The sequence below is a fragment of the Rhamphochromis longiceps genome, linkage group LG11 (genome assembly GCF_057381845.1).
Source record: "Rhamphochromis longiceps isolate RC_006_pf linkage group LG11, R_longiceps_female_GT1.1, whole genome shotgun sequence".
NCBI classification, from domain to species: Eukaryota; Metazoa; Chordata; class Actinopteri; order Cichliformes; family Cichlidae; genus Rhamphochromis; species Rhamphochromis longiceps.
In genome coordinates this window covers 36,895,659-36,921,775 of record NC_140567.1, presented here as the reverse complement: position 1 = coordinate 36,921,775, position 26,117 = coordinate 36,895,659, and the positions used below count along the sequence as shown (strand labels likewise).

The window sequence follows — 26,117 nt, the reverse complement described above, 5'->3', positions numbered from 1 at the left end:
ATACATCATATTTTTTATGCTCACCTTTCTCACAACCGAGAGCATAAAGAGGAGGTGCTATTGGTAACAGGTTTGGCCAGCTCTTGGTTTCCTCTTTCCAGTGTACCGCTTACTTGATCAGACTTGTTTGCTTTTCAAACGGAGGTGTTTAAGTTTTTGTTCTTCACTAACAGGTAAGTCTTTCATGTTTGATTCAGCTTGTAATTCAGACTAATTAAGAGTTGTGTATTTATGTAAAAAATGTGGTTTAATCTAATCGTTGTTCATTTATCTCCATGTTGTAAGTTTTAACAACATCAGAAAACACATCAAGTTGAAACTGATTTTATGATTTCTGGAAGACAAAAATACAACTTATACAGTAAGAAGTCTAATAATAAATATAAAATATAGTACATATATTTATCGATTGGTACAGGGGTTTCAGGTTATGGGTGGAAAACAACACAAAAACATGACTTCTTTGTTCCTTGAACAAGAGCGTGCAGTAAATAAAGCTGGGGCGTGGTGCTGACATCACTATGTGCTGCACATTTATCTGCTAAAACTGTGGATTTAACTACATTTCTGGAGTTTTTGAAATGTGTTGCATTAAATAGAAAAGGTTTCTTTTATTTAGCTTTGTTGATATAAATGTGGCAACGATTATTGAGAAAGAGATTTTTCATGTAACAACTGAGGGAGGAAGTAGAAACAATTCAGCAGAAATGAAAGATTAAAAAATTTATAATGACAACTTTTTGTCATGTGAGGCAGAGGCAGGCAGGAAGGGGATGCAAACACAGGACTCTAGTTTTAGTTCTAGAAAACTAGAACTAAAACTCCAAACCAGAAACACAGGGAGACTTACACACATGAGGAGGTACAACAGGACAAAAGGCAAAGGAACACACAGGGTTTAAATATACAAGGGAATAATGAGGGAATGGGATGTAGGAGGGAAACACAGCTGGGATTAATTAGACATAACAAGACAAGGGGAAGAAAAATTAGACACACTGACATTGGACATGGGACTGTCAAAGTAAAACAGGAAATAACACAAACATCGAACCAGGAAAATAAGACACAACAGAAGGAACACAAGGGAGGCACAGAGACAAAACCTAAAGGAAATCACAGCAGTGCTAAAGAAAAACTAAGGAACAGAAAATACAAAAAAACAAATCATGAAAAACCCAGAACATTGAATAAACAAAAACCGAAACATGGAGTCACCCTACTACAGACCATCACACTTTTATTATGAATATAATTGTTATTATTATTATGCCAGAAATTATCTATAGAGACCAAAGTCATTTTTGTAGCACACGACAAACTTTTTTCTGCTGTGAAGTGAAAATTTTAACATAGAGGTTTATGACAAGTTTGAATTTGAATTTATTTATTTAAAAGGGACAGTGCAGTTTAACATAGTTCAAGTGCAAGACATGAGACTGATGTACTGCACATAGGTTTATAGCTACTGCTAATTCTCAACAATTGTCCCTTGTTGGGCTTACAATCTAAATAAATACATATTACAATAAAACATACAACATACAGTGACCTGCTGTTGTAGCCGACACAGTAAAGGGACTGGGTACATCACTGCGGGATTCCATTTTCAGCACCTGGAGGTTGCCTTTCCATGTAAAACATTCTTGTAAACTAGTATCAGCACAGTGTTATCCATATGAAGAACCCGTGTCACCTGTTAAAGCCAACTTGAGAGCGTGCAGTGATGTTACAGCGTCCCAGCATCAAGTCGGTTTAATTAAATTAACAAATTACTTTTAAAATTCTGTTTAAAGCTCCTTTGGTGGAAAGTGAAGTTAAGTGAAGGGAAGTGAGGTGTTTGGGTCAAATTGTTTTTCCACTAAGACTTTAATCTGATTCTTATTTCAGTTTTTTCTTGTCTCTCAGTCTCCAGGATCTCAAGACAGGATGTCAGTGACTGTGTCCAAGGCTGATGGGGTCACTGTGTTCACTGAATTCACTCTGACCTTTGACCCCCAAAGTCCTTGGCCTCCTCTGCGTCAGATCTTCAAGAACCTTTGCTACATTCCAGTGTGCTGCACTGTGTCTCAGCACCTGAGAAGTCTCAACAGAGCTTCTCAGACAGTGCTGGGGGTGAGCTACAACCATCTACACATCACATTTTATATTATGCCTATTTTTTAATTTGTAGTTTTTTCTTAAAGTGCACAATGTTCACTGTTCATTTTTCACAGACGCTGCAGATAATGATCGGGCTGCTCAACATTGGATTTGGACTTATACTCTATAACGCTTGGACCTCCCTTTACATACACTACTTAGGCTTTCCATTTTGGTTGGGTGCATTGGTAAGGAAATAATGATGGAATGAATGAATATATATATATATATATATATATATATATATATATATATATATATATATATATATATATATATATATATATATTAGGGGTGCAACGATACACAAAATTCACGGTTCGGTTCGGTTCGATACTTTGGTGTCACAGTTCGATATTTTTTCGATACAAAAAAAATGTTCATGCCTTTTTAATTTGTCATTTATTAAAATTATAAATATATATTTTAACTCAAAAGTACAGTTTTTAAATTTAACCCTAACCCTTGTGCGTGTTTTTTATTTTGACAACGAATGCGCACCTGCGGACCACTTATGTGCAGCCCTGTTTATTTATCTGATCATATTGCAGCCACAGAAATTCTTTTGTCCATGAAACCATAAAGCTGCACTTTCTTTTTGCCTTATAGTCTGATTTGTCATAACTTCTCCGTTTTGTGGTAAGCTTTTCTTTGGTTGTCACTTCTTCACCCTGACCGGTCTTATTTGGCTCAGCAGAACTAAAATATATATCTGTCTGTGAAGGTTCTCAGTCATCCAGGTCATAGTCAAATATATATCCTGCTGCTTTTAAACACGCACTCACATAAGCTCAGCGATTCTCTGTGCGATCAACCTCTCACATGTTTAAGCTTGCTGTGGGAGATTTCACTTGTCATGTTTGCATAGTAAGCTAACAATTAATAAGATGATGTCAGAGGAATTGGTGCGCAAATTATCATCACTCACAGATCAGTGCTGTCGCTCTCTATACACAGTTCGCACGATTGCAAAGTGAAAGCAAAAAAACAAGCGCAAATTCAAACGCGATTTCAATATGTCACATATTGACAGTGGCTCACCGATGCCAATGACATAATTACCCAGCTACATTTCCGAAAGAATGCAAAAGCATTGACATATATTTTTCCTTCCTACAATAGCCCGACGGGCAGGGAAGAGATAGATTTTGGTACCCCGACTGAAAAAATCGCTAGCCCCGGGACGTCGGGCTAGCGATATTGCGAGCCCTGTATCTGATTGAGGAATCACTCATCTTTGGAAAAGAGAGTTTATTACAGAGAAATGGCTCTTTCCAAAATAAAAGCTATACTCTCCGCTTCTTCTGGGCTATATTCTCAGCAGCATGTTAAACAGCTGTCTAAATGACTCGGCTAAAGTTAGTAGCATGCTTGCTTGTTTTTTTTCTGCTTCCACTTGTCTTTGCACTAGGATGATGTCGGCGTAAATGTGCAGTCATATTCGTTGTGTTCCCACTAGTGCTTTCAGGTTAATCTCGTTGAAATGACCTTAACGCCACAACACGGCAAATCTCCGTTAACGAGCTACCGCCGATCGCCCCGTGCATGGGGCTAGACGGCCAACACGTTAACGAGCTAACTGCGCTAACACACTAGTTCTCACCCATGTAATTGAGCATTGCATGGCACATCCAACATACTGTTTTACTTTAGTCCATGACTCGCTTACCTTCAGGGTCATACGTCACATGAAAACCAAAATAATTCCAAACGCCAGATCTGAATGAGGGTGGGGGAGGTCCATGTTGTAAGGAGAGCTTAACTTCTGTCTCGCTAGCTTGCCCTGCGCTCTTCCTTCTGACGATGCTGTCTGTGTTGAGCGCTCAGTGAATCTGCGTTCGACTACTCCGCCTAGGCTGCACTGTCGACCCTAGGCGGAGTAGTCGAACGCAGATTCACTGAGCGCTCAACACAGACAGCATCGTCAGAAGGAAAGTTGATAAAATAAATTACAAATTTTGTATTGTTCGATACATATGCGTACCGAACCGAAAGCACTGTATCGAGCGGTTCAATATCGATACGAATATCGTTGCACCCCTAATATATATATATATATATATATATATTAGGGGTGCAACGATATTGAACCGTATATATATATGTGCATACATACATTGTCTAATAAGCAGCACAGTGGTTGTTATTGTTGCCTGATAGCAACAAGGTTCTGGACTGGGTGTCAGTTGTGTGCGAGTTATTTCTGGGTGATCCGGTTTCCTCCACAGCCCAAAGATGTGTTTCATGTTAACTTGTAATTCTAAATTGTCCTTAGGAGTGGAAATGAGAGTGTGTGGTTGTCTGTTTGTCATAAATTGGTCACCTGTGTTGCTCCCTTGTTAGTGAGATTTGGTTACGAAAAAAAAGATGACCAGATTTGTTTTTCCATTTCACATCAGGTCATACTGGATACACAAGATGAGAAATGAAATGCCAACAAAGGGCCATGTAAACCAAACCTGTCACAGTAATGGAATAGGAATCAACTGAGTAATCTTTACGAGAAGATCATTTTGGGGGTCAAACATATCTTTCCTAAATATGTGACAGAAAGCTTAATTGCCAAGTTTTGTCCAAGATCTTTTTAAGTGTGATGACACCAGTGCACATTTACACGCACCAGTTCATAGTGGCTCAAGAGTTGGGAGTTCGCCTTGTAATCGGAAGGTTGCCGGTTCGAGCCCCAGCTTGGACAGTCTCGGTCGTTGTGTCCTTGGGCAAGACACTTCACCCGTTGTCTACGGGTGGTGGTCAGAGGGCCCGGTGGCGCCAGTGTCCGGCAGCCTCGCCTCTGTCAGTGCGCCCCAGGGTGGCTGTGGCTACAATGTAGCTGCCATCACCAGTGTGTGAATGTGTGTGTGAATGGGTGGATGACTGGTTGTGTAAAGCGCTTTAGGGTCCTTAGGGACTAGTAAGGCACTATACAAATACAGGTCATTTACCATAGTTTTGCTAGGTTACATAAAAATTGGTTATAGTTCAAAATACCAGTTTACACAAACAAACCATACAATTTGTTTTTGTAAACAAACAAATTATATAGTCTTTCCAACCTCCTTAAACTGTACAATTGTTCTCTCATGGCGATAAGTTTATTTACAACATATCCTGCAAGAAGAGGGGATAAAATGTCCATAAAGACCCCTCTGTTTTCTCTGTTGCACTCAGTAAAAAGATGGATGTGAACTTTATTTATGTATTTATTTATTTTGTCTTTTGTCTAGTTCATCATCTTCGGTATTATGTGCATTTTGTCTGAGAAGTATCCAAGTCCATGTTTGGTGAGTATTTCAGCTGTAAAACATTTTCATATGATCTCTAAAGGACTTTTTGTTGTCATGTCTTATTCTTATTTGCATTCATGATAAATATATTAAACATGTACAGTATGTCCTACAGCATACACACACTTACATAAATACTGGAGGGAAGTTTGCGGAGAGAGGGCTTAACACCCCTCTAGTCTACATATAATTGCTAAATTATTTTTAGCAAATAAAATACTTTGATAAAAATGATTTCCCACTCCTGACCCCACCTCCAACTTTTCGCACTGCATCTTGAAACAGTTTATATTACAAACAACAATCAGGATGTTACATCCTCATCATGGAAAGATTGTCCACTGGCCTGTAGGTGTGAATAGACTGCAGAGTCCTGGCCTGATGAGGTAGCTCTTCTGTGTGGTGCCATCCATTTCTCCAAAGGTTGTTTGGTTTCCCTGATTCCCCAATTTTTGGCGGAGCATGTTCAGGGTTTTAAAAGCCACAGAGACGCGGTGTTTAGAAAAAATGAGTCTTAATTGTTCCGATGCTCATGACACATACAGGAACACAAAGGGTTTTCACTTAGGCAGCACTTGTCCTTCCCTCCTGGATCAGTTGGAGCTTTCTTTAGGAGCCTTCCCAGCTTTGACAAATTGTTATGACCCGGCTCTGCTAGGCGACAGCGGATGTAACATAAATGAGCCCAGAGACCAGGAGGTTAGATAAAAAGAAACACACGAGGTTTATTAACACAACTGAAAACCGTTAGTGAGAGGCACAGAAAAGAAGACCAGACACCAGCGAAGGAGGATAAGAAGGACAGACGCAACAACATTGTCATCCCCTATGTAGCCGGTGTATCGGAAAAACTCAGGAGAGTTTTCTCCAAGCATGACATCCCAGTGTATTTCAGACCCAGCAACACACTCAGACAGAAACTGGTTCACCCGAAAGACAAAACGCCAAAACACAAACTTAACAACGTGGTGTATGCTGTACAGTGCAGCGAGGAATGCTCAGACCTCTACATTGGAGAGACCAAACAGCCACTTCACAAGCGCATGGCACAACACAGAAGAGCCACCTCCACAGGACAAGACTCAACAGTCCATCTGCATCTTAAGGATAAAGGACACTCTTTCGAGGATGCCAATGTTCACATTTTGGACAGAGAGGACAGATGGTTTGAAAGAGGAGTGAAAGAAGCCATCTATGTCCACTGTGAGCGACCATCTTTGAACAGAGGCGGGGTTTACGACACCAACTCTCTGCCATCTATAATCCAGTTTTGAGATCCCTTCCCAGACGCCTTAACGCCCACTCACATCCTGGGCCATCTGACCTCAGGAATTCGCATGACAAGGTGGGGCCAGGTTTCACAATGAACACACCCGAAACTCTGGCTGATTGGGACCCACACCCAGTTTCACACCTTGGCTCAGGTGATTAGAGGATCATCAGGGGGTCCTTTTGTCCCTCTGTGGGGGGAAACTCCCACTAGGTTTATATCTGGGACTCTCCACCATTTGACCTTAGAACTGAAGAAGCTTCTCGGATGAGAGGTGAAACGTCTTCAAGCAACTTAAAGAAGTCCAGACGCTTTTCTTTGCAAGCTCCTTTGACCCGTTAGTGAAACAGCTCACTAGGCAATAGAGGGATTTTAGACAAACATAACAAACAACTCAAGTAACACTACTAACACCAGTAGAACACTATTCATCTAAACATCTCACGGGAGGCAACTCAAAACAAAGGCTCAAATGAAGGCAAAAGGAGGGACAATCTACACAGCCTGTTCGAGTCAACAAGTCCCTCTTCGAATGAAGAATCCTCAGCCTTTTATATTCTCAGGTAATTGCAGGCAGCTGTGTCATAATTGCAAGCAGCTGTGTCATTGGTCTGTCGTACTCAAGGCTCCTGCAGCAGCCAATGGTGTGAGTGGTCTGACACGCTCTGATCTGCATGAAGTTGGGGCGAGCATAGGTCCGGGCCAGCCAATCCCCCGTGAGTCCTGGAGCACTTTGATTTCCATAGAGGAAGGCGGGGCCACCTGAGGCCAGAGGCCGTAACACCCCTCCCCTTAAAATACCAACTATGTTGGGCAGAAGCAGACATTACAGAGTGTGAACAACAACAAAGAACAAACACAGTAAAACATGTTTACAAGCGGGACAGACCATCAGCTAAAACATTTTCAGACCCCTTTTTATGGTGAATACTTAAGTTGTATTCCTGCAACAACAGAGCCCAGCGCATAAGGCGCTGGTTATGATTAAACATGCGAGCAAGGAACACGAGTGGGTTGTGGTCGGTGTACACAACAAGAGGTAACATACTGGATCCCAGGTATACGTGAAAGTGCTGAAGAGCCAACAACAAAGCCAGGGTCTCCTTTTCAATGGTGGAGTAGTTTAACTGATTTTTTATTGAACTTGCGGGAAAAGTAACAAACGGGGTGGTTTAATCCCTGCAAGTCTTCTTGCAACAGCACTGCCCCAGCCCCAACAGCACTGGCATCAACCTCAAGTTTGAATGGTCGCGTCAAATCAGGTGCAGCTAACACAGGGGTGTGGCAGAGGAGGGCTTTTGCACTCTCAAAAGCATCTTGACATTCACTTGACCATATAAACTCAACCTTTGGGCTGAGTAGGTCAGTCAATGGCTTCACTACAGTGGAGAAATTTTTACAAAAGTTTCTGTAGTAGCCCACCATCCCCAGAAACCTACGCAACTCACGCCTAAGTACGTCACTGTAGCTTTGGCAAACTCACACTTAGCTAAGTTGAGAGTTAGAGTAGCTTGAGCCAAACGGTGAAATACCTGGTGTAACGTTTCCAAATGATCTTGCCATGTTTCAGTGTAAACTACTAGATCATCTAGGTAGGCACTGCAGTTGGACAGGCCATGGAGGACTTTATTTACTAGCCTCTGGAAGGTGGCAGGAGCGTTAAACATGCCGAAAGCCATGACTGTGTATTGTAGAAAATCATCAGGTGTAACAAAGGTAGAGATGTTAGAGGCACGTTCAGTTAAAGGGACCTGCCAGTAACCTTTAAGAAGATCTAATTTCGTGACATACTGAGCAGTCACAATACTGTCCACACAATCCTCAACTCTTGGGAGAGGATGTGAGTTAGCCACAGTCACAGAGTTCACCTTCCGGAAGTCTGTAATAAAGCGGGGCGAGCCATCTGGCTTAGATTCCACTATACAAGGCGAGCTCCAGGGGCTTTGACTGGGCTTCGCTAAGCCATGTTGCAGCAGATAGTCAGCCTCCTGTTTCATGAGCAAGCGCTTATGGGGGCTGGCTCGATAAGGATGCTGCTTAATAGGTTTAGCTCCCTGGACATCAATGTCATGCTCTTGCACCGTAGTGCAAGTTGGCACATCCCCGAATAAACAGGTGTATTCCCTAATCAAGGCAGTTATGTCTTCTTGCTGCTCCGAAGACAGATGCTCAAGCCAACTCGGCAATGCATTCAGCATTTCTGAGTTAGACAGACGGGGTCTAGAACAGGTGGGATAACTTATGTTTAAACCATCAACCTCGTCCACCCCTCCTTCCTCTAGGTGGCTTGAGGCTACAATAGGAGCACAGAACCCAGCAGGCTCTGGCGTTGACCGAGGATGGTACAGTTTCAACATGTTTATGTGACAGACGCGTGTTTTGCGTCTGCGGTCGGGAGTGCAAATTACATAATCTGTCTCCCCTCTCCATTCACAAACTTTAAAGGGGCCGCTATACCTAGCAGACAAGGCTGAGCCTGGAACAGGCAAGAGCACAAGAACTTGGTCACCCACCTGAAAGGTTCTTTTAACAGAAGCCTTATCATAATGGCGTTTCATCTTTCCCTGTGAAACGGCAAGGTGCTGTTTAGCCAGAGCGTTGGCTTGATTCAAACGCTCACGGAAGTGCTTTACATAACTGCTGAGATTTACTTCGAAAACTCCATGTGGGCTCAAAAATGCCTCTTTCAGAGCTTTGAGGGGTCCCCGTGGCCTATGGCCAAATACCAGTTCAGAAGGACTAAAACCAAGTGACTCCTGCACAGTGTCACGGGCAGCAAATAACACAAATGGAACACCCTCATCCCAGCTCTTTTCAGACTTCAGGCAGTATTGGCGTAGCATCGTCTTTAAGGTCTGGTGCCACCGCTCTAATGCACCTTGCGATTCAGGATGATAAGCAGAGGACACGACATGCTTGACACCTAGAGTGCTAGCCACTTGTTTGAACAACTTAGATTGAAAGTTTGAGCCCAGGGCCCTGTGCTTCGTACGTCGCTTACTACATCCAAGATCAAATGAAACATCCAAGACCAAATCATCGCGCTAACTCTGAGCTCGCTATTCTGGTTCCCCGAACACACCTGTTGTTGACGATTAGTACAGCTGGATGAAGTAATGTGAGATCACTGGGTGGCCCAACAGGGGCTACGCATCGATAGTAGAAACATTGATCGGCAACCCTTTGATTGGTCGGCGAAAATGTCGAAGGAGCGCGCTCGGTATTTTTCGGCAGCAGAGCAAGAACTCTTGAGTGAGGGATTTCAGGAGTTTCAGAGTTTAATTAAAACGCAAGGGAACACCGCAAAGGCTGCAAAAGCAAGGAGAGAGGGCTGGCAGAAAGTTGCTGACAAATCAAACTCGTAAGTAAGTCAATAATAACAATAATAATGGAGTGGATTTATATAGCGCTTTTCAAGGCACCCAAAGCACTTTACAATGCCACTATTCATTCACTCTCACATTCACACACTGGTGGAGGCAGCTACGGTTGTAGCCACAGCTGCCCTGGGGCAGACTGACAGAAGCCAGGCTGCCATATTGCGCCATCGGCCCCTCTGGCCAACACCAGTAGGCGGTAGGGTAGATTTATCATATCACACCATATTATCCAATATTATATTACATTATATTATATTATAATATGTTATATTATATCCCCTTTCACATTAGAGCCACAACAGGACCCACTAGAACATGGGAACAAGTAAAAGTGAAATATAAGAATATTCTACAGAATGGTAATATTTATCACTTATATTGCTTGTCGTCTCTTGGAAAGAGACCCTGGAATACTCTGTTTGTTTGTTCATAACAGCAACCAAGAAAAGGGCAGAGCAAAAAAAAAGACAGGTGGTGGTCCTGCACCCCCTCGTCAACAAGTTGGTTAAGTGAATAATACCCTCACGGGAAAATCGATATCTCTCTATGAGCACACTGTCGCGCTGAGCTAAAGGATCCTGTCTGTCTCGCAATATACGCTGAATTCTGAGGACTCTCCTTATCAATCTTGCACCTTCCGCAATGGGTTGCTCGCGTAAACGGACAGGATATGACTGCGACAGACTTCCCAAATCCACCTTCGCTTTTATAGCCGTGGTCTCTCATCTTGATTACACGAAGTAATTTACAATTACTACTCTGAAATATGAATTACATCCGTAATAATCACATACATGTAACAGAATGTTAATAGTACATTTCCCTTTTTTAGGGAATGACCTGTATGTATCTGTGTGAAATCAATAAAAGGATCAAGTGCTGCATTATCTTTAGTTACATTGATGTTATTTATTTATGGTGAAACAGGTGTGGAATATCGCTGTTGCTTTCGTATGAATGACGCGGACATACCTGCGTGGCCGCGATCTAATCCTGTTTACATAAAGTAAACCTGCTCCCGAGCAGGTTTACGCTTACGGCTCTGTTGCTATGACAGCAAGTCCCGGATGGGCTTCGGGGAACCGAACGATCCAGGATCACGCGAAATCGTCAACAATCTCATCCAGCTAACTCACTTAGCGCGGTACGAAGAACAGGCCCCAGGTCAGTCTGTATGACCTTTGGCAAGCCAAACACTGAAAAGAATGTTGTCAACGCCTTAACAACAGATTTTGCTGTAACCTTATGTAACGGGACAGCCTCGGGGAAACGGGTAGCTGCACACACGATCGTGAGAAGGTATTGCTTTCCTGATTTTGTTCTAGGTAGTGGACCCACACAGTCTACTATGACATGGTCAAATGGCTGATCCACTACAGGAATGGGACACAACGGAGCCGGGGGTATGACCTGATTAGGTTTACCTGCAATCTGACATACATGGCAACTGTTGCAAAATTTAGAAACATCATGCTTCATACCAGGCCAAAAGAAATGTTTTAATAGTAGCTGGTATGTTTTCGTGATGCCCAAGTGTCCCGACCACTGGCTTTCATTGGCAAGGGCCAGGATTTTCTGTCGGTACACAGAGGGCACGACAATCTGCACCTGGTGGAGACCACTGAAGCAGTAGAACATCATGTTCTACAAAATAGGCTTGTTGCTCTTTTTGCAAGTAACACTACTAGCACCAGTAGAACACTATTCATCTAAACATCTCACTGGAGGCAACTCAAAACAAAGGCTCAAATGGAGGCAGGAGGCAAAAGGCAAAAGGCGAGACAATCTTCACAGTCTGTTCGAGTCAACAAGTCCCTCTTCGAATGAAGCATCCTCAGCCTTTTATATTCTCAGGTAATTGCAGGCAGCTGTGTCATAATTGCAAGCAGCTGTGTCATTGGTCTGTCGTACTCAAGGCTCCTGCAGCAGCCAATGGTGTGAGTGGTCTGACACGCTCTGATCTGCATGAAGTTGGGGCGAGCATAGGTCTAGGCCAGCCAATCCCCCGTGAGTCCTGGAGCACTTTGATTTCCATAGAGGAAGGCCAGAGGCCGTAACACAAATGTCCAGCTGGGATAACCACATTTACTCAGGGCCTTCTTGAGGTGATGTTCTTCTGCTTCCCTGACCACTTTGTCTGTGGGGATGGTGTTCATTCTGTGTTGTAGCGCACTGGTAACACCCAGATTGTGCTCCACTGGATGGTGAGAGTCAAACCTTAAATACTGATCTGTATGCGTGGTTTTACGGTACACATCAATATTTAAATGTCTCTCGTTACTGATGGAAATCTTACAGTCTAAGAAGGCTAACCTGCAACTTTTCATATTCAATGGTACTCATGGCCACTGATCAATGGTCTTTGATCAGTAGTTGTAGATCAGAGGTCGTGACAATTTGCATACTAATGGTCAAGAAACTGACCTCACAGCCCATTGTTCATCAGTGGTGCTAGTTTCAGTAAGTATGCAAATGAGACTGAAGAGGATGGATGAGTGACCAAACGTTTCTCCCACTGAACCAGCTTTCTGGGATTTCCTTACCTGGATGATTGAGCATTCATGAAGACAACAGTCACAATAGATTTCCTGAGAGATTACACTGAATAGGGGATGTGATCCAGAACTCGTTCTGTTTCTATATTTCATTATGTCAAGAAGAATAAAGGAAGAGGAAAATGAAAAAGAGGCAGATTAGCTGGCTAAGGTTAAAAAACTGCTGCCTAAGTTTAAACGTAACTTCTGTACAATTATAATTCACGTCGAAGAAGCTCTCATTTTTTAGAAATCTGGCCAAATTAGTGAACCCCCCTCCACAAATGTGATTATCTAGACTTGGGACCAGGAAGCAGAGTTGCAGTTTTATTATGTGTCTCTGCAGCTTCTCTCCTCCTGTCAACCTCCTTAAAAAGAAAAATCCCATCCTCTGAGAGACTGTGTCAGCTGCCAGACAAAAAAAAAAGAACAAACAATCCAAAAACATTTAAAAAAAATCACAAAGAATAACAGCAAAGTCCACAACTATCCACAACTGCACCAAAGCATTTTGAAAGCGCTCTCGAAATCGCATATATTTCCAAACAGAGCTGTCCCATTGCAGTGTGGATGTTTGAAAACGCAGACTTTCTAAAACGATGATGCATTTTAGTCATGTGATGCAGTCATGTGACCAATTAAACAAAGATAGCGGAGTGCATTATTCAGCAGCTGTTTTGATTTGTCTCAATTTTGACAGCCCTAAAAAAAGATTAACATCAGTTTGTACGTGCTCCAGATAGCTTTTATTCAAATTCTTTAATTTGCGCAAATTCACTCGCTTTTGCGCAGGACTGGAGCGTAAGCGTTTTGGGCCGTTTCAATGTGGACGCACAATTCTGTGAAAATGACTGAAAGCGCTAGTGTGGACGCAGAGAGTTTTCAGATGAAAACGCCATTTTCAAATCTATCCGGGCTAGTGTGGATGTAGCCTAAGGGGAGACAATGCTAGGGACACAGACATGAGACAAGGGACCGTCAAAGTAAAAAGACATGAACACAAGGGAGCACAGTGAACACCTAAACACTGGAAGAAAATAACAAAAAATCAGAAAACTAAAAATTGATAAACACAAAACATAAACATGGACTCACCAGATTCCGGACCATGACATCTACGACAGAGATTCCAAATCTGAAGAATCATCAGAATCAGATACTTCATTAATCTGAAGTGAAGAATAACATTAACAAACCAAAAACAGAAACCCCAAACCCAAATTCACAACCATCATATCCTAAAGCAGCAACTAGACAGAAACCAACATTTAGATTAATGAGGAATCCAGACATGACTACGTAAACATGTGTACTCACAGAGGCTATGATACTTTAGTCTAAGAATGCACTAAGTGTCATTTATGGTTTGGATATTTTCTTGTACATTAACTGGTCATTTTTGTTTTTCAGGTCATCCTTACTGTGATTCTGAATCTGGCTGGAGGTGCTTTTACCATGACAGGCAGTGCACTGTACGGCGTTTATTTAGAAGACATTGGCTTTCGTTGGAACTATGATTGCTACAATGGCTACAATGGCTACAATGGTTACAATGGCTACAATGATTACGGGTATGGAAGGAAAACAATAAGGCCTCCATCTTTAGACGAAAAACTCCTTCAGGAGAAATGCTTGGAGGGCCAAGCAGTGCTGGTGGTAAGTTAGGGAAAGCAGAAAGAAAAATCGCACATATACACTATATGATACTATCTTATATACTGCAGTATATAACATTTTGAGACTTTAGATGAAACACTGTTGTTTGTGTCCCATCAGATGCTCCTGAGAAGCATCAGTGCTGTGATGATCACCTTGTCTGTTCTGGAGCTCTGTGTTGTGATAAGGTCTGCTGTCCTGGGAATCGAGGCTCTGAGTAACAAAGAAAAAGGACAAAACAAGGTAGATAATGGACAACACAATGGTTCAAGCACATTCTGATAAACATGTTAAATAGTAGAAGATGTTGGCTGAACACATGAAGTGTTCTTGCAGGAATTCTGTTTGTTTTGTCTGAATATCAGTGAAACCAGGTAACAGTGAGTCTGTGCAGTGTTCTCATGCTCTCTACCAGTTTGAGTGAGTCAGTTAAAGTTTATATCTGATGTACAGACAGAGAGCAGGATGACAACATAAAACAAAACAACAGCCCATCATGACTTTAAGGCATGAAGCTCAGTCAGTCCCACGTCTGGCTCCCACATGGACCGGCCCAGGACAGCAAGTCCAGAGTTCAGGCTGCAGATTTTAGGGAGAGACTGTGTGAATCAGAGCTTGGTGGTGGAACTGCTGCAGAGAGAGAGAGAGATCCATGAGGAAGACGAACGGTTGGGACTAATAAAAAGATAGACCAGAGGAAGTTTGAACAGCTGTGCCCAACTTTATGTTAGTTTGAAAAACAACAGCTTACCAAAATTTGTTTTAATAAGATCCATCCATCCATTCATCTTCATCCGCTTTATCCGAGGCCGTGTCGCGGGGGCTGCAGCCTAAGCAGAGAGACCCAGATCTCCCTCTCCCCAGCCACCTCCTCCACCCAGCCACCTCCTCCAGCTTATCCGGGGGAACACCAAGGCGTTACAAGGCCAGCTGAGAGATATAATCTATCCAGCATTTCCTGGGTCTGCCCCGGGGCCTCCTCCCGGTGGGACATGCCTGAAACACCTCACCCAGGAGGCACCCAGGAGGCATCCTTGTCAGATGCCCGAACCACCTCAGCTGGCTCCTTTCGATGTGGAGCAGCAGCGGCTCTACTCTGGATGGCCGAACGTCTCACCCTATCTCTAAGGGAGAGGCCAGCCACCCTTCGGAGGAAGCTCATTTCTGCCGCTTGTATCCGCGATCTCGTTCTTTCGGTCACTGCCCACAGCTCGTGGCCATAGGTGAGGGTAGGGACGTAGATCGACTGGTAAATTGAGAGCTTCGCTTTTACACTCAGCTCCCTCTTCACCACGACGGACCGGTGCAGCATCCGCATCACTGCAGCCGCAGCCCCAATCCGTCTGTCGATCTCCGGCTCCCTTCTCCCATCACTCGCGAACAAGACCCTGAGATACTTGAACTCCTCCATTTGGGGCAGGAACTCATCCCCGACCTGGAGTGGGCACTCCACCCTTTCCCGGCTGAGAACCATAGCCTCAGATTTGGAGGTGCTGCTCCTCATTCCCGCTGCTTCACACTTGGCTGCGAAGCGTTCCAGTGCAAGCTGGAGGCCCTCACCCGATGAAGCCAACAGAACCACATCATCCGCAAAAATCTGAGATGAGTGAAAGCCCTCCGCCACTTGGCTGCGCCTAGAAATCCTGTCCATAAAAATTATGAACAGAACTGTTTACAAAGGGCAGCCCTGGCGGAGCCCATCACCCACCGGGAACGAGTCCGACTTATTGCCGGCAATGCGAACCAAGCTCTTGCAACGGTTGTATAGGGATCGAATGGCCCGTAACAATGGGCCAGACACCCCATACTCCCGCAACACCTCCCACAGGACACCCCGAGGGACACGGTCGAATGCCTTCTCCAAGTCCACAAAACACATGTAGACTGGTTGGGCAAACTCCCATGCACCCTCAAGTATCCTCGAGAGGATAAAGAGCTGGTCCAGTGTTCCGCGACCAGGACGAAAACCGCATTGTTCCTCTTGTATCTGAGGTTCGACTAGCGGACGAACTCTCCTTTCCAGCACCCTGGCATAGACTTTCCCAGGGAGGCTGAGGAGCGTGATCCCCCTGTAGTTGGAACACACTCTCCGGTCTCCCTTCTTAAAGATGGGGACCATCACCCCGGTCTGCCAGTCCAGGGGTACTGCCCCTGATCTCCACACAACATTGTAGAGGCGTGTCAACCAGGACAGCCCTACAACGTCCAGAGCCTTCAGGAACTCGGGGCGGACCTCATCAACACCAGGGGCTCTGCCACCAAGGAGCTGTTTAACTGCCTCAGTGACCTCGCCCCCGGAGAGTGGCGGGTCATTCCCCTCATCCCCAGACTCTGCTCCCTCCTCGGAAGCTGTGTCAGTGGGATTAAAGAGGTCCTCGAAGTATTCCTTCCACCGCCTGACAATTTTCTCAGTCGACGTCAGCAGCGCTCTGCCAGCACTATACACAGTGCAGGTAGAGCACCGCTTCCCCTCCTGAGACGCCTGACGGTTTGCCAGAATCTCTTCGAGGCAGTCCGAAAGTCTTTTTCCATGGCCTCTCCGAACTCCTCCAACACCCGAGTTTTTGCTTCAGCCACTGCCCGATCCGCATTCCGCTTCGCCTGTCGATACCTGTCGGCTGACTCCGGAGCTATTGTTTTAATAACAATAAAATAAATTGTAATTGCACTTTATTTTTAATGTCACCTTAAATGTTGATTCCTTTGTGTATTCCTGCATGAAAATGTCATCAAAGTGTGCACAGTCGTGTTTGTGACTGGAGGGAGTTTACACTTCACAAATATTATTTTTCTCTTTTAGAGCACTGACGACCCAGAGCTCTACAAACCTATGCTGGAGGAAGTCACTGCACAGCCTGTGGCATTAACAGCCTGACTCTGTTCACGAAATATCAGCGATTTACACACATTCTTACTAATAACTTACTGATAATATACGAATTATTACTGTGTTTTGATGTAGTGATGTATATCTTATGTTTAGTTAGATCCCAGCACCTGCGTATGTAAAAAATAATTGTTACAAGTCTTTTCTTTTCTTTCTTTTTTTACAGAAGTGTTTAAACAGGGAATGTCAGGTGGAGGTTGTTACTTTTAAATGAGGTTTGAAATTTTAAGAAACTCAAATTTTTACTTTTCTCAGCCTGTGCTGTAAAGGATTTCTTGGTATGTTCAATAAAACATGAAAAGTTCAGCTGTTGTGCGTTTTTTTTTTAAAATTCAGATTGTTTGCCTGTAATCGTGAATCAGATCGAGACCAAAACACATTCTCATTGCATTTGGAAGAAAAACAATAAAAGGTGAATCAAATAGACCATTACGGTAAGGCTGGGATGGTCAATGTGGTAAAGTAAATCCGTTGGGCATCTTCCCTCGTCTTTAGACAATAATTCTGATGGAAAAAGAGCCAAACGGGACAGGCAAAAAAAACAAAGAGAAAAAAAAAAAGGATGTAAATCCTTAGGTGACGGCCAAGCAAAAAACAAGGTCATAGTCCCCCCGTGAGAGGGGCCAGCGTGTAAGAGTTTGTGGAATGGTCTTTGTCTGTGTCTCTGTATATAAGATGTAAGGGCGATGGCCACAATTTAGAGATGGTCCTGGTGTTTCACTGGGATGCTCTCTCCACATTGCAATGTGTTTATTAAACCCACTTCAACTCAAGCTCACTGGGTGTGTTGAAGGTTATTGTTAAAATTTCCATAACACAAGAAAGGTGTGGTTTGTGTCTATGAACAGTGAACACCCATGTGTACACCTGTGTGCACACCTGTATGGATGAGCGTGTTATTATTCAAATGGTTTCTCCATATAATCATCTTCTAGGGGGTATGGGGAGCCATAGCCCCGTCCCCCAGGTCATGAAGCAGGCATTGAGGAGATCAGGCCCGAGACATCCAGAGGCCCCAAGAGCCCAAGGAGGACCATCGGAGGGGCATCCTTGCCACCCTCCTGGGAATAACTGAGTAGAGCCCCAGACAAGAGGCCAACCAGCAGCCATGGAGCAGAAACCAGAGGGGGCTGCAGTGGCGTTCCCGCCAGCTGTGCCCAAGTGAACCAAACCGTAGGCCCAGAGGCCTGAGGGCCCTCCATCCCCCGGAGGAGACCTGACCAAGCCCGGCCCCTCCAAGGAGCCACCAGGAGTGAACTGGTACATACCTGAGTGCCCAGCCCAAAAACCACCAACCGACACCTGAGGGCATCAGCAACCAGCAGGGAGTGTAGTGAGAGGAGATAGGCTTCCATACTCTGGAGGGCCTGAGATGTTCCCAGACGTGGAGTCTAAGACCCGACCTGACATATAGACACAGACACAAACATGCATTCCCCCCCCCCCCTCCCCCCCATGGACGCATATACAAATACTCAGCACTCACCCAATGTAAAGGCAGACACTAATGGACACTGTACACACAATCATACTCCCCAAACATACTCTATACCCCATGTCCAGGTAAACTCACCCCCCGAGGGTGAAACCACACATAGACCCAGGAGATGTTGCCCTCTCCTTTCGGGTGGAGGCAAGCAGACCGCCTCCGCTCCGCAGCAGCAGGGAGGCCCCGCATCCCAGACCCCAGTCGGACAGCCAATATCTCCTCCCAGCCCCTCCGCCCCGATGGCTAACAGAGAACGGGAGTGTGTGAAGACCCCATACCTCCCTCCTCCCGCTCATGTGTAGTGTGCTGCGTGTTGTTCTAAAGTGCATTTAAAACACGGGAGGGCATGGTGCTTCCTGCCAGAGAGCAGCAGGTGTAGCACGAGCCCTCCTCAGAACCCTCAATGTCTACATGCATTTAAAATTGAGAGGAGGTATAGTGCTGGCGGAGCGCTGCTGACGTTGACTGAGAAAATTGTCAGGCGGTGGAAGGAATACTTCGAGGACCTCCTTAATCCCACTGACACGTCTTCCGAGGAGGAAGCAGAGTCTGGGGATGAGGGGAATGACCCGCCAATTTCCGGCGAGGCGAGGCTGCCATATCGCCCCTCTGGCCATCACCAGTAGGCAGCAGGTGAAGAGTCTTGACCACGGACACAATACAGAGAGTGTCCGAGCCGGGGCTCGAACCGGCAATCTTCTGATCACAAGCGAACTGCCTACTCTTGAACCACGATCGCCCTAAACAGCAATGATAATAATACTTATGTGAAGTAACACAAGCTTATAGGAATCGTGTTATATACTTTTCCATAGCATTACATTTGAATTCAACAGTTCAATCTTTCAAATAACGGACAGATATTTGTGAAATCATGATACATTTGTGAATGTATTTTAACAATCTAAATATGCATATGTACAGACAGATACATTTAATAATCATGAAAATTATGTTTTATTACATTACAGTGATTTAACGTTAATTTACATTTGAAATGTGGAATCACAGTCTATTTACGTAACTTTAATGATATTCTAGAAGAACAGAACAAAACTGTAAAATGAACAATAAAATACTTTCATATTAGGATTTTTTCCCACAGTGCAGCCATACCCGCGACCTTGTGGTTGTTAGTTCACATCCATTGGCCAATGCTTAGCTTCATGTTATTATGTGTCCCAACATCCAATGGCATGTCACATTGTTTTCATGGCCACACCCTCACCCCAGGTGCAGAGGCCTATTTCTGGTCAGGAATGTTGTGAATACTTTGAGATTTATATTAATTGCAATTCCTACCTCTACATTTATTTTTTTAAATATATAATTAGCACAGCATGGCCGTGCAATGTTTTATATGGGTTTTTTTTGTTTTTATTCCTATTAATTATATTTTTAACTTGTCTCTGAATTATTGAATCAGACCAAGATGACATGAAATTTTCAGCAAAATTAGAATTCAAATATTTTGAGTAGCACAACATTAATCATCTCCGTCCTTTTCTCACCCCACATGTCGCTGCCATTCTTGTCCATAGCCTTGTTACTTCCCGGATTGATTATTGTAATTCACTTCTTTTTGGTCTTACTCAAAAATCCACCCACAAGCTCCAACGTGTCCAGGACTCTGCTGCCCGTATTATCACCAGGACCCCTTCTGTCCACCACATCACTCCTGTCCTGCAGCAGCTTCATTGGCTCCTGGTCAAATATCGCATCAATTTCAAAATACTCTTGCACAAATTTAAGGCTATTCATCATCTCTCTCCTCCATATCTCTCTGATCTGGTTCAGATCACCGCCCCATCTCGGTGTCTTAGATCTTCTTCTTCCCTTTCTCTCTCTGTCCCCTCCCCCCGTCTTGCCACCATGGGTAGCAGGGCTTTCAGCTACTCTGCTCCTCGACTCTGGGATTCCCTTCCTCCTGATTTAAGAAATATCTCTTCCTTCTCTCTCTTTAAGTCATAACTCAAAACTCATTTGTTCAAAATAGCTTATCAAACATAGCTTCTCCACTCGGCTATTTTCAATTTGATTTATGTCTTATGCTTTTATGATTGTCTTCATGAACGAACATCTGATAAAAAGAAATGCGGACATTGCCAGGAAAGCACGTTACTTGAAGAAACAGGGAAAAATTCAAAATACATGGACCACCAACTGCAAAGTATTCATTAAACTCAATGGAACACCGGAACAAGCCTAAGTGTTGGTCATCAGAAATATGGAAGAGCTGGACAAATACTGAGGTCAACTTACTCTGGAGGTATGAATACACATGTGACGTGACACACAACACAACACATGGCACAGTCCAAAAGAACTTCATCTGCATCCGGCAACAATATCAACATGACTCATTGGAATTCTCTTTATGATAATCTGGAACTGAGAACATTTCGATACACAGACCATAATGTTCTAGACTTAGAAAAGGATATAGACCCGGAAAATAATTTCTTCTACAACATCAGCTGTAACTGCTGCTACTTCACTGATGAACAGTTTAAGCACACCATCAACACGGAAAATAAATTCTCAATAATCCATTTTAATAGCAGAAGTCTGTATGCCAACTTCAACAATATAAAGGAATATCTAAATGAGTTGACAAATCCATTTGGAATTATTACCATTTCTGAAACATGGATCAATGCGGAGAAAGGAATGGACTTTGGACTGGAGGGATATGAAGTGAATTTTGTAAATAGAAGGAACAAGAGTGGAGGGGGAGTAGCTGTGTATGTGGATAAAAACCTAAACTACAAGGTGGTAGAAAGTATGACAACTGTAATTGATAATTTACTAGAATGTATAACAATTGAAATTTATAAGGAAAAAGAAAAAAATGTAATAATTAGCTGTATATATAGAACACCTGGCTCTAGTATTCAAGTATTTAATGACTTCATAGAGGAAATATTCTCTAAAACAAATCAAAAAGTTATGTTTATCTGTGGTGATTTTAATATTGACCTGTTGAATCCAAAAAAGCATAAAATGACCGACGAATTCCTAAACACTATGTACAGTTTGAGTTTACATCCTAAAATAACCAGGCCTAGCAGAATTACACCACATTGTGCCACCTTACTTGACAATATTTTCACTAACAATATGGAAAACAACATTGTGAGCGGAATATTAATTAATGACATCAGTGATCACCTACCAGTTTTTGCAGTTTATGACACTAATTATAAGAAAAATCAGCATGAAGAACAACTGAGATACAGACGTGTAAGGACGGAAGAAACGATGACTGCATTTAAGAACGATCTATTAAATCAGGACTGGGACAAGGTGTACAAAGAAGCTGATATTGATATTGCATATGGCATATTTTTAAGAATATTCATGGAGTTGTACGATAAAAACTGTCCAACAATAAAATTCAACAGAAAGCACAAATATTCAGATAGACCATGGCTCACTAAGGGTTTACAAAATGCATGTAAAAAGAAAAATACACTCTATAGGGAATACCTAAAACAAAGAACAAAAGAAGCTGAAAATAAATATAAAAAATACAAAAATAAGTTGACCAATATTATACGTGTATGTAGAAAGGAGTATTATAGTAAAATATTGAACAACAATAAACATAATATGAAAGGAATATGGGATGTTTTAAACGGTATCATTAAAAATAATTCTGGACAACAAAGTTATCCACAATACTTTATCGATAATGGCAATATTATGGAAAACACTGCTGATAAGGTCAACAGCTTTAATCATTATTTTGTAAATATTGGACCAAAACTGGCAGAACAAATTCCTGAGTCACTGCCATCAGTAGAATGTAGTGAAAACCTGATTGATAGGAACCCTAACTCAATGTTCCTCACATCAGTGGAGGAAAAAGAAATAATTGACATTGTACACATGTGTAAATATAAAACATCCACTGATTGTAATGATATTGACATGAAAATCGTCAAGAAGGTCATTGAAGGAATTGTAGGACCTCTAACATATATTTGCAACTTATCATTTCAGACGGGAAAAGTGCCAAACAAAATGAAAATAGCTAAAGTTGTGCCGCTGTATAAAACCGGGGATAGACGCCACTTCACAAATTACAGGCCTGTTTCTTTACTACCACAATTCTCCAAAATCCTAGAAAACCTGTTTAATAAACGATTAGACAAATTCTTAGATAAATATAAATTACTCTCTGACAGTCAATATGGATTCAGATCAAAAAGATCAACATCTCTGGCATTAATCGAATCAATTGAGGAGATTACGAATGCTATAGATCAGAAACAGTATGCAGCTGGAGTATTTCTGGATCTCAAGAAAGCATTCGACACAATCAATCATGACATATTAATTAATAAACTGGAACGGTATGGGATTAGGGGGGTTGTACTGCAATGGGTGAAAAATTATTTAAGTGACCGGAAACAATTTGTGAAGCTGGGTGTCCATTCCTCATCATGCTTGGACATTGCTTGTGGTGTTCCACAAGGCTCTGTACTGGGTCCAAAATTATTTATTATTTATATAAATGATATTTGTAAGGCATCTGATATATTAAAATTAGTATTATTTGCAGATGACACAAATATTTTTTGTTCTGGGGGGAATCTAAAGGAGCTGCTGGATACAATTACTTCAGAAATGTGCAAAATTAAAAAATGGTTTAACAGGAACAAACTATCGCTAAATCTAAGTAAAACTAAAATTATCTTATTTGGGAATTCCCTTAGAAATGCACAAGTGCAGATTCATGTAGATGGTGTGGAAATTGAAAGAGTACTTGAACATAAGTTTCTTGGTGTGATTATAGATGATAAATTAAACTGGAAGTCTCATATAAATCATATACATAACAAAATTTCAAGAAGTGTCTCAATCTTGAGTAAAGTAAAACACATTCTGGACCACAAATCACTCCACATTCTCTATTGTTCCCTGATTGCACCGTATTTGAATTACTGTGCAGAGGTTTGGGGCAATACTTACAAATGTTCGCTATCATCAATCTTTATATTACAAAAAAGGGCCATAAGGATAATCCATAAAACTGGTTACAGAGATCATACAAATCCACTATTCTTAAAATCAAAAATTCTAAAATTCACAGATCTGGTTCATTTTCTCACAGCACAAATTATATATAAAGCAATAAATAACCTGCTTCCTGACAATATTCTAAAAATGTTTTCTAAAAGGGAACGGGGATACAATTTGAGGGGGGAATTAAATTTAAAACATCCTCGTATCCGTACAACATTAAAAAGTTTTTGCATCTCTGTGTGTGGAGTGAAGCTGTGGAACAGACTAAGTAAAGATATGAAGCAATGTCCAAGCATGGCGCAGTTTAAAAAGCGGTTTAAGGATATGGTTTTTACAGGGTACAGGGAAAAGGTAGAGATTTGATAGGGTGTTCTTGTCTAATATTTTCATGTGTGTGCGCATGCACGGGTTTGTTGGTATGGGTATATATGTATGTGTATATGTATGTATATGTATGTATGTATATATATATATGTGTATATGTATATGTATATATATATATATATATATATATATATATATATATATATATATATATGTATATATATATATATGTGTATGTGTGTGTATGTATGTATGTATATATATATATGTGTATATGTATATGTATATGTATATATATATATATATATATATATATATATATATATATATATATATATATATATGTATATATATATATATGTGTATGTGTGTGTATGTATGTGTATATATATATATATTAAATATATATAAAATTGTAGGTTGTGTATCCTTCAGGTGTTAATGGGGTTATTGAAAATGTGTATATGTGCGTATGTGTGTATATACGTAGGTATGGATAGATAGAAACATATATGTGTATATATTAAAAAAAAAAAAAAATTACACATAACATATAATGTAATTACAAGGAGGTATTTCTGTAGTCTATTGATACTAGATAGTGGAAAAGGGGTGGGATTAAATAAGCTTATGCTTCTTCCTGCTCCTTTTTGAACATGGACGTTATTTGGAGTTGTGGTTGCTCGTTTTCCTTTTGTTTGCTTTGTTCATTTGTCTCTTTTAATTCTATTTTTTTTATACTTTTTCAACATGTTCAAAATAAAGATTCAATCAATCAATCAATTGTGTAAACTGCTTGCTTTTATGTTGCTGTTATTATTCTACCGTGTACAGTGTCCTTGAGTGTTCTGAAAGGTGCGTTCAAATAAAATGTATTATTATTATTTTTCCACCAATACAAAAGGGCTGTTTTTTGTTTTGTTTTGTTTTTATTTTTTGCTCATAAGCAGAGAGTGCTTGCTAGCGCTGTCTTTAGACAGTAAATGTGACGAAACTATTCAGGAAAAAACGCTGCGTATATATTGTTTATCATGACTCTGGGTTTACGTGGCCTATCAACACCATTTAAAAACTGGTATATATCACCTTGTTGCTTTGTCATCTTGAAGTGGTCATGTGATTGGCTTACCACGACTACTTTATTCTTCCTCAGTCAAACAGCAGCACTCGTGCAATTGTTTTGCCCCCCCTGAGCTCCAGGTGTTGTGCCAAAAAGTGATCATCTGGTAGAAAGTGATTGCTGTCTGCGGGAGCGCGCGCAGCTGCTTAAAGCTGTAGCGCCCAGATTACTTACATAGAGAGCTAAGTCTGTGCAACTGATGTAAGGTGCAGTAAGCTGAAGACAGCTTCAACCGTTGTTGAAAAATTGTAACGCGACCGCCCCGCATTTTCTTGTTGGTAACGGTAACGACATTGTAACGATAGAAATAGTAATTAGTGTTGAATATCAACACTTCACTGAGTTCTTTTGATTTCTCATAGGCATCCGATGGAAGACAAAACCCTGCTCAGTACACCATTTCACACTTTATTCTGTTACACAATTACTTCTCGAAGGGAGATGCGTCCTGCATGACACGGTGCCGCGGTTCTCAAAATGGTTGTGTGCCCCTAACAGTTTTATTACAGACGCAGAACGCTGTTATTCATCACTGGTTGCCTGTGGAGAAGTGGACACGGCTCATAACCTTTTTCTTGTAATTGTACAATAAAGGTGTAGTAAGAGTGTTGCTGTGACCACCAGAGAGTGCTGTTGTATTTCTTTCCTGTTTACTTTTTCCAAACTGTGCAGCAAACGCACCAAGTTTGTTAACAGGTGATTCTTTTAATTATGTTTGACTGATTGTCCCAATTAATTGTCAAAGGAGCTTGCAAAGAAAAGCGTCTGGACTTCTTTAATTAAGTTGCTTGAAAGCAACTTAAAGAAGTCCAGACGCTTTTCTTTGCAAGCTCCTTTGACTACGATGACCTGGATGACTGAGAACCTTCACAGACATACGTCCCAATTAATTAATTGTAATAAAAATCTTTATTATAAAGTTGCTGATCAAGTTTATTTGATGAATGTTTGAAGTTTAAGTTTGGCATGTTTGCTGAAAATATTTCTTTAACTCTTGACA

General features: G+C 41.9%; 1 protein-coding gene across 1 annotated transcript; it reads left to right on the top strand.

The window, feature by feature from the left end:
- Positions 1–107: 107 nt before the first annotated feature.
- Positions 108–17,347, top strand: LOC146659911 (uncharacterized). The gene is made up of 7 exons (XM_085421930.1): positions 108–173; positions 1,909–2,115; positions 2,217–2,330; positions 5,367–5,423; positions 14,021–14,266; positions 14,387–14,509; positions 17,067–17,347. Exons 2-7 carry the CDS (start codon positions 1,930–1,932, stop codon positions 17,139–17,141), a joined length of 801 nt encoding a protein of 266 aa, XP_085278056.1. The 5' UTR covers positions 108–173; positions 1,909–1,929; the 3' UTR covers positions 17,142–17,347.
- The last annotated feature ends 8,770 nt before the right edge of the window (positions 17,348–26,117 follow it).

Bases quoted from the DNA above. Each gene is read 5' to 3' on its own strand.
- LOC146659911 (XM_085421930.1), top strand. From the start codon at position 1,930: ATGTCAGTGACTGTGTCCAAGGCTGATGGGGTCACTGTGTTCACTGAA. The intron at 5,424-14,020 runs GTGAGTATTTCA...TTTGTTTTTCAG, and splicing joins AGTATCCAAGTCCATGTTTG to GTCATCCTTACTGTGATTCT. The intron at 14,267-14,386 runs GTAAGTTAGGGA...GTGTCCCATCAG, and splicing joins AGGGCCAAGCAGTGCTGGTG to ATGCTCCTGAGAAGCATCAG.